General features: G+C 40.3%; 1 protein-coding gene across 1 annotated transcript; it reads left to right on the forward strand.

Moving 5' to 3' along the window:
* Positions 3,203-6,592, forward strand: LOC109837208 (O-acyltransferase WSD1-like). The gene is made up of 5 exons (XM_020405347.1): positions 3,203-3,452; positions 4,123-4,680; positions 5,251-5,604; positions 5,688-5,825; positions 5,908-6,592. Exons 1-5 carry the CDS (start codon positions 3,240-3,242, stop codon positions 6,055-6,057), a joined length of 1,413 nt encoding a protein of 470 aa, XP_020260936.1. The 5' UTR covers positions 3,203-3,239; the 3' UTR covers positions 6,058-6,592.

The following is a 10,153-nucleotide window of genomic DNA, read 5'->3' on the forward strand; positions in this document are numbered from 1 at the left end:
CTCACTTTTTCGCGTTCGCTTCTCTTGAACAAAAAAGAAAAAAAATTATTCTTTATCAGTTGGGTTTTCGGGATTAAGAACATTAGTTAAGGGGTTTTGGGTGGCTCCAAGGAGGCATCATGAGTGGTACTTCAGTTGTCTTTTAGGTTTATGATAAATGGTGAATTTGCACATTGTGCATTGTATATTTTCTATTTGAAACTATAATATTATTATATGCAGAACATTTGTTTCATTTAAGATGATATAGCTTTAGTATTTGTTGATTTGTTTCGTGCTTTTGTGAAGACGCGAGTATTCAGTTTATTTCATTAACGACAATCATGTCATATTAATATCATGAAGTTGAGATGGATATGCAGCTCGATAATTATTATTGGTTGGCCAGCTTTGACATTTTAGTATAAAATATTGAACTATTTATACTCTGTTCATTTATATTAAACATATATATGCATCTCATGTTTATATACTAGTATATGTGGGAATAATAAGTAAGTCACTGTAGGCTCAATGTGCCTTTATGAGGTTTTATTTTAGCACTGTGACCCCAAATTTGGGTCTCACTATTCCAACAATACAAGCTTAACAATTAGGGAGTCATTAAGCCAATCGGAATATCGAATGGTTGACCGCATTGAGACCTGACCTGCTTACTTTTCTAATTGTATAAAATATTATTTTTAACTTCTTTGCATTTACAAATGGTAATTTGACTTATTGGTGATATTTCTCTCTCATATAAATTTGTTCTTATTACTTTTCATTTATGATGGTTTATATCTTTTAGTTTTTGTAAAACCAATGTATAGTGCATGAATTTATTTAGTTATTGAGTTGTGAACTCATTGCGTTTTATCCTTTTTCAGATACTCGAGATTAGGTGGAGTTCATGGTTTTCAAAATCCTAGAAGGGTGCAAGGAGTAAAATTTGTAGTTGCTAGCAGCTATCTTTAGGTGGAGATTAAATAAAGACTTTGATGTTTAGTGATATTTGGGAGATTTTGTAATAATAGGATTTGGTTATGTAGATTGCGTTTTATTTCAAGTTGAGAAGTATTTATTTATCTTATGTTAATTGGATTAATATTGACTTTTTGATTATAGAGAATATTTCTTGTTAGTTTTAATTCAATGATGAGATTATTTTAATGTCTCATTTGATGAATACCTGAAAACCATTTCTGTAATGGAAGGGAGAGAAGATGTGATTGATTATTCCAATGCGGAGGGTGCTGGGTATTCCCTTCGGTACCGTTTGGCAAAGGGTTAAGAGAGGGGTTAAGGAGACTTAACCCCTTCTTAACCTGCCAAACACAACAAATCTATATAAGAGTTAAAGTGAGTTAACCCTCCATAATTTGCCAAACATAAAAAATATAGAAGTGTTAAGTTAACCCCTCTAGATGGGTTAAAATGAGTTAACCCCTCAAAATGAGGGGTTTACTAATACTCCTATTTAGATGGAATAAGAGTTAACCCTTCTAATTATAAAGAAAATAGTCAAAATCATTGTTATTCCCAAACACTAAAACTGATCATAAGGGCTAAAATAAAACTTATTTAATGGGTTAATAATTTAGTCCTTCGGATTATCAAATGGGCTAAGTACATTAATTCTTCTCTTTAACCCCTCTCCATTAACCCTTTGTCAAACGGGGCCTTCGGGTGGGATCCAAACTTCAAGAGTCATAAATGGAGTTGACCATGTAAACTTGAAGATTGCATGTAGAATTTTAGATCTAGTTCCATGTGGAAATTATAATAATAATAAAAAATAAAAGAAAAGATGTTTATATAGATTTCTCATTGATGAAGAAGTTATAAATTACACCAAATCACCAATAAGTTTCAATATTTTGCAGTAAACCTTTAATAAGTTTAAAATTCTCACCAGACCAGAAATAAATTTGGGAATTAAAAAAACCCTAATAATGTTTCCAATTTAACCCCAAACAACACCACCCCCATAATTTCACATGGCAGAAAATACCCTCAAAGGCCAATAAAGGTTTTCTAAAAAAGTATTTCTTGCACACCTCAAATCATCCCTATCTGCATATTAACCCCCTAATTTGAAAATCGTGAAATTTTGCAGTAAAAAAGAGATTTTCTTTGGTGCTCCAAAATCATATTACAGCCCAAAATTCTAAAAAGTACGTAATAACCTCTTAAAAATAAAAATACAAAAAATACAAAAAATTCTCAAAAAAATTATAAAATTACAAACAAACACTTGAAAAGTTTAAAAATTACAACAACCACTTGTATTTTTAGGGTGCATTTAGAGGTTCTGAAATTTTCATCTGCTGTTTGTAATTTCTAAATTTCAAGGAGTTGATTATTATTTTTGAGTTTCCAGGGAGTTATTTGTAACTACAAACACAACCCTCGCTGAAAATCTTATAATTAGAAATAGACCCATGAAAACTGCAAACAGACACTATGGGGACTTTGCAATTTTCAAAATTTAAGGGGTTGCTTGCAGTTTTCATATTTTAGGGTGTTTTTTGTAATTTTCATATTTTTTGGGATCTTTATAATTTTTGGTTTTTTCAAATGCTCTTGGTAATTTTTAACATTTTTAGGGCTAAGAAGTCATACTTTTCAAATTTGGGGGTTAAGTGCCAAAAGATTTAAACTTATCAGGAGTTTTCTGCCAAAAAGTATTGTGGGTATTTCGGTCATTTGACCACACTTGAACTGACGGTGTTAACATTTGGGGCTTCTAGTCATATTAGGGCTTTAGTGCGAGTGTCAAAGTTCAAGTTATTGGGCGTTTACTGCAAAGGCGTGGAAAGATTAAGTGCAACTTATTCAAAAGAAAACATATATTAAAGGAGGTTCTAATTCCATATGGCCGTGGTTATAGCGTGTGTTTAGGGAGACTAAGTCTGAACTCGCTGCGTAATTAAAGTTTGTCGAACATTGCAGGCTACGCTGTGAAATGAGTACAAGATTCTGTAACAATTAATGCCGACACTTTTCTTAACTACTTATATGGTCATGGCTGTACTCTAAGATCTGAGTAGTTGGATTTGTCAATAAGTTGGACAACAATCAAGGCCGTACAGTATGGAGTTATAGAAAACATGCGTGAGATTTCCGCACAAATTTAGTAAAGAACAACACCCCCACGTGGAAAGAAGACGTACGAATGCTGGCTGTATTAATTGAGTTGGAGGTTATAAATATAAGTGAAGGATCTGAGAGCACAGTCTAGTTAGCCACACTGCGAAATGAAGCTGAAAATAAATACAAGCTCAGCTAAGGCATCGGGCGAGGTTGAGGAAGAGCCTGTAAGCCCCGAAGCTCAATACCTCAACAGTTCGGCTCTCTGTGTGAGCAATCTCGTGGTTTTCGAGTCGGAGATCCCCATAGATGACTCTCAAGCCATGTTGACATTGGAGAACCTCTTCTTGCCCATCAACCCTCGCTTCTCTTCGATCATGGTAACGTTATCTCGTTGAATTTTATCTTGAATGCATGTGTGTGTTATATGTAGTATTTTTTCTATGTGTACATTACACTAAACCCCCCAAGAACTTCAGCGATTTGCAGTAAGCCCCCAACAACTTTCAAAACCACACTAAACCCCCAAAGGACTTTCACGATATTGTAGTAAACCTCTACTAACTTTTAAAATTGCACCAAGTCCCTTCTAGATAATGTAGAAATCCTCCAACAAGTTTCTGCGTTTTGTAGATATATAGCCCCATAAATTGGAACAAAAAAAAAACATATAAAGGCATTCTGAAGGACAATTTTATCAAAAAATAAAAGGGCAATTAGGGTTTAGCACCCCCAACTTGGGGCGAGCAAGATGAGAGCAAATGGTAAGAGACAAGAGATTTCGGTATTTATGACTGCAAAATGTAAAAGTTTATAAAGGGTTTTTTTAATAATGTAAAGGGTATTTTTTTGTCTTTTTAAGTCACGTGGGTTGCACGTACATATCAGATGCAACGATGTTAAATTACAGGGTTTTCTACAAAATTTATGCGGGCCTATGAGGATTTGAGAGTTATTGGGGGTTTACTGCAAAATGTTGAAAATTCTTGGGGTTTAGTATAATTTACCCATTTTCTAGTATTTATGTACATCAGCGTAACTTGTGCTTAGGTGAAAGATGAGCACGGGAATTCAAAATGGAGGCGGGTTCAAGTGAAACTGGAGGATCATATGAACGTTCCAGTGTTTCCTTCAGGATTGGAGTTTTATGATGATTATATGCAAGAATACATAGAGAAAATTGCGACAGAACGCTTGCCAGAAGATCAACCTCTATGGGACACGCATATAATCAAGTATCCAATAAAGAATGCGGCAGGTGCTCTTGTGTTCAAGCTTCATCATTCATTAGGAGATGGCTTCTCACTTATGACAGCCCTCTTCAATTGTGTACAAAGAGCTGATAATCCTTCCCTTCCTCTGACTTTCCCCTCAAGTGGAAGCACACAAGCTCGAAACTGGGGAGTTTGTAGGGTTGTATCCAATGTTTTCTCTATGTGCGTTAACACGATTAAAGACTTCAGTTGGAGTCTCGCGTCGAGTAGCATGAAAGATAGCACAACTCCAATAAGGTCAGGGGATTCCGGCATTGATGATAGACGGATTACATTGTCAACTGTCACGTTTTCGCTCGGTGATATTAAGCAGATAAAGGCCAATCTAAAAGGGGTGAGATCAATCCAATGAAAATTTATATGTTTATGGCATTCCATATACAGTACATGTATTAATTTAATTTGCAAAGACAATTGAATTCTTTCAATTCATTGAATTCGCTAATATCAAACAGATAAAAAGGCCAAGCAAAGGGAAAAGATCTTTTGACCAAATTCCTATGTTCATGGAATTAAATATCCGCATACGTTAGTATTAGAAAGTAAAGCCAGCCTTTCATTTCATTGAATTTATTAATAAAGCAGATGAAGGCCAAGCTAAATGGTAAAGATCAATCAAACAAAAATTTCTGAGCGTACGGCATTCTATACACACGTGCATATGACTTTGGCAGAGCAGTGAACTCTTCAATTCATTGAATTTCAAATTCAAGCAGATAAAGGCCAAGCTAAAGGGAGTTAAAGATCTATTTAACAATTTCTAAATTTGTGGAATTCATACACACATATATTAGTTTTGACAGCAAAGTGAATTGTTCCATTTCATTTGAGTTAATTTTTTTCTGTGTCAATAAGTTGTAATAAAGTTCTCTTTCCTTATCCTGTTTCAATTTTTGTTCCACAGACAGTTAATGATGTTATAACTGGAATAATTTTCTACGGCATCCAACTCTATTTGCAAGCCGCTGGCCAAGAAACCAAACCTGCAAAGGTGACAGCTCTCGTATTGCTCAACACAAGGGCAATCAGAACATACCAACCACTGAAAGAGATGGCTCGACGCGATTCAAAGGTTCCTTGGGGCAACCATTTCGCCTTTTTGCATGTCTCGATCCCTACAAATAAGGACCCTGAGAATGCTGATCCTCTACATTCAATACGCCGAGCCAAGAAAATTATCAAGGCTAAGAGGAACTCGCTTGGTGTCTATCTCACTGCTGGAATTCTGGAAATTATGAGGAAGTTTAGAGGACCGGAGGTTTGTTTCACAATTAGACTTAACTTACTTATACTTCTTTAAAAAAAAAAGGACCAATCTTTTTAGAACGACACATTGTGCAGGCTGTTTCTAGTAACATATACAAAACATTAACCAACACGAGCCTGACGATTTCTAATCTCATCGGGCCACTGGAAAAGTTGCAGATTGCTAATCACCCTTGCAAGAGCTTCTATTTCATGGTGGCGCGATCTCCACAGGTATATCATCTTTAAAGCATGAACGTATTTATCGGACTGTTCTAATTAGTTTCATTTATGCGTATTGCATGTTTGATTGCAGAGTCTCACAATTACTGTAGTGAGCTACATGGGGACTGTAAGGGTTGCAATAGGAGCAGAGAGAGAATTCATAAATTCTGAGCTTCTTGTGTCTTGTATGGAAAAGTCATTTGATAGGATTTTCGAAGCAGCAGTTGGCCACAGAACTTGACATGGGTTATTCGAACTAAAAGTCAATTGTTGTTGTCTCTGCTATGATGTTAATCATGAAAATGCTACTTAAAATATGTATATTTCCCCTTAGACTATTATTTAAGGGTGATAATTCTTGCTTATTATCGGAATCGTATAGCTGATCCCAAAAACTTGGGACAAAGGATTTATTATTGTTTTTATTGTTGTAATCCTTATTTTCTTTCTCTGCAATGGAGAGCTGTAAGTTCCCTCGTACCATAAAACTTCCTTCATTTTCATGATGCATTTTATTGTGGCTAAATATCAGAAAACCTGTTATAATTCTCAAAGTACACAAAACCCCCTTAAGTTTGGGGTTATCAGAACATGCTTTTTATGTTTAAGGGCAGTGGAGGAGGCATCGCAGATGGGATTCGGGCTAGTTGCGGCGGAGCAGATGGGATTCGGGTTAGTTGCCCGCACGTCGAGATCAGAGCGCGCGAGATATCGAGATCTGCAATGTCGGCGGTGGAGCCACAGATGGTGAGACCTGCAGTGGGGCCGTTAGTGGAGGCTATGCGGTTTGGCGCGGGCAGCTAGTTGGTGTGGTTGGCAACGGCGGTTGCGTGGGTATTGTGCAGACCGGTGGTGGGCGAAAGAGGGCTACGTGTGTACCGGCTGGGTGGGGAAGTCAGTGGTTGCCTGAGATTTCGTCAAAGGCTCAAGGCGCAATGCGCGGCGCGGCAGGGTTTGATCAGGGAATTCAGCGAATGGCCGCAGGCGGCAGGCTGAGGGTCGCTTCGTCAGTGAAGCGGATCGTCGACGAGACATATTCAGCGAACAACTTGTGACTCAAATTCCTGTCTTACCATCACTGGAGAGATTTGATAGAAATTTTCGTGGCTTGATATTGTTCATTAAGTTAACATGATCTCCATCCACACCAATCTTCCGACGGACACGGCGGGCAGCCCATCTTCAATCAAATCCGTCGGCCGAGCTCGCCCGCAAACCATCAAACCCCCAGGACATCGGGTCCCGCCACCTCATACCCCTCTATCCGGCCCTCCCCCGCGGGCCCACCTCCCAACCTCCCCCTCCCTCAACCTTCCAAGCCCACCGCTGGCCACCTCCCTCGACCTCAGTCACCCGACCAAATCCCTCCACCTCGACCTCACCGCGCCGCCACTGCTCCACCTTCGACTATCGTCTTGGCTCCGTCTTGGCGCGCCCGCGGCCCGCTTGCCTCTCTCCCTTCACCCGGCCACGCCCATTCAGACGGCTAACCCTTGCGCCAACGCCCGCCACCTCCTCCGCATGAGGACGGATTCTTACGGCCAACTGCCCAATCTGTCCCATCACAGTCACCGCCCGAGCAAAACCATTCGCCCGCGCAGAAATAGGTTGACCGTAGTAATGCTGATCACGAGAAACGGAAGGCGAACTGGCCGGTAAAGTTGCGACAGTGGCGCGGGCGGACGGTACAACGAAAGACCCGTTAGAGTTCGAGTTGATTACTAACACGGGTGTATGCTTATCCGGACTCGGACCGAAGTCTTGGGGTTTCATGACGGGACTACCTGATGGGGGAACCCGCGTGCGCGTAGGGCCCGTTCGGCATCATGATTTCATGGCCGCGGCGCTGGCGTACTCCGGGCGGCCGCTGGCTCCGGGGAGGCTCTTGCTGATGCACGCAGTGCTGTGTAAGGAGGAGCCACTTGCGGGTGTTTGGCAGGAGTGATATGAAGGGCTTTTGGGCCTGAGAGAGGAGATGTCCCGCGCGTACACCCACTGGCATCTCGGTTTAATACAAGGTTTTATAGTGTTTGAATATGCCACATTTTCACAACGTTCGCCGCTGTAACTGGAGTTATATTTTCACAATTCCGTACCCGGCGAGAATAAAAGTGCACCTCAGTTTCTGCTCAAGGAATGCCGAGCCCGGCGGCGTGCTCGTAAATGAGCCGCAGGTCACAACCTGTTAAATTATAGTGTTAGATTTCTAGTTTAATTTATTATATCTCCTCGTAAACATATATAACATGAATAAAGATTATCAAGGGCGAACCGAAATAATTGTCATCAAACTCTGTCGCATCGGCATGGGTATCAGACATCTGATTCACCAAGATGTTCGATCTGAAAATGTGCTCGACGGTCAGACGATCCGCTGCGTCCTGCCGCGACAGGGGTTGCGATGGGCAGGCCGGGGGGCCGTCACTGGCCGGCGCCGCCGAGCGATGACGACGAGAGGCGAACCGAGGGCTGCCGCCTGCGCCCTCGCTGAGATCCTGCATCAAACAGCGACTGCTCGACTCACCGCAATCGCGCCTTGGACTTGAGCGGATCTCACGGCCAACACTGCAGCTTACCCGCGCCAGCCAGACGCTACACACGTAGCCCTCTTCACCACCAGCCGCGTGCCACAAATAGCCGCTGCACGCCGTTGCCAACCACCCCGCAACTCAGGTCTGGGCCCGCCGCCCCGCGATCCAACACATGAGCCGTCCACTAACGGCACCCACTGGCCCACGGGTCTACCATCTCGTAACTTGGCCTCTCACTAGGCTGTTGCTAGCTATCCCCACATCACAGTCCCCTGCTGGAAGCCCGACCGACGGTCTCTTCACCTCTCCGAACTCCCATCTTTGGTTGGCATAGTATTCTTATTCGTGCACATCAATGCCTGACCTGGACATAAATGAAGTACTTTATTTCCATACAAGATAATTCCTTGTTCTCTACAATAGATGAGTACTCAATGGTTAAGGGTCAACCCTTCAATGCTTACCAAACTCTACAACCTAATATCACTTATGTATTTGGAAATACTAAAAGCTCGAATGCTGGCCGGTGTGTTGCTAACTCAAAGCAATAAATACACACTATAAACTCTAATTGACCAAATCTAGCCTGATGGCAGAATTAAGATCAAAGCATATAAACTTGTCCCGTAGAATTTGAGCTTATAAGAAAAAACTTCGTTCTATTTAACAAGCCAGCTAGGAGAGATGAAGTTGCAAGGCCGCCTGAAACAATGGACAATGCGGTGCAAAACCATGATCTCTTCTTTCTCTCTCCTGGTGGAAACTTTTCTTTCAACAAAACCGAAAACTTGAAACAAAAAACTTAAAATCCCCCTCTAAAACATTTACTGCTGCTGTAAAACTCTTTAAAACTTTTTTCTTAGATTACTTTTTGGCTCTGAGCATCCGGAATCCTGAGCGGCCGGATTAACTTGATAGCGGGCACCCCAAAATCAAGGGTAAAGCGACCAATCAAAAGCAAAAAGACAAAGACCTAAAAATAGTGACTATCCCATCCCAAGTGCGGGCCGAGAGAGAAAACCCTCATTGCCCGTTCACAGCATCTCCCCGAACTCTGGACCTAACTTTGACGCTTAAATCAGTCGACTGCTTACGAAGCACTGATAAACCAAGTTAAGCCAGACAGCCTGGAACAGCTTATCCGATGTTCTGATAACCCCTCCCGAATGAATAAAAACTTCTTGGTTCAGCTCGCACTTGACAAATAAGCCTCATCAGTCGATCTAATCAGTGGGACCAAATTAAGAAATAGAAAACTGATTAATGATTATACGGCGCTTTCATCAGGGACGACTGATAAAAATTATCGACGGTCGCACTTTTTTGGATAACAGGTTTTCAGCCTTGTAATGTGAAATAACTAGTAAATCACAAATTATTAAACCTCTTTAGCAAAATAGAAAAATAAATTTCAAAAAAATGCCCTAAAACTTTGCGAATGCCTGTAACTTCAATGCTAAATCAATAAGCACATGTTAGCAAAGTATTTGTTTTTAAATTTGTCTATCCTCTACATAGTAAGAAATTCTTAATTTTAAGTACATATAAAATGTATCTCAAAACATTAGCAAAACACAATTTACAAATACGGCTTTGAAATTGATCTTTTGATGATAACAAAGTTTAAAAAAACTCTTTGTGATGGCTTTCATAGACTTGCCGGAAAAATATACACTAATGTTCGTAATTGTATTAAAGCTCCATAAAGCCAAACACAATATTTTTCTCAAAATGAATACATAATAACTATGACAGATAAAACGATGATTTCAAGTTTTTTGTAATAAATAAACTTGATATTGATCC

Source organism: Asparagus officinalis, chromosome 4, assembly GCF_001876935.1.
Source record: "Asparagus officinalis chromosome 4, Aspof.V1, whole genome shotgun sequence".
Lineage (NCBI taxonomy): Eukaryota > Viridiplantae > Streptophyta > Magnoliopsida > Asparagales > Asparagaceae > Asparagus > Asparagus officinalis.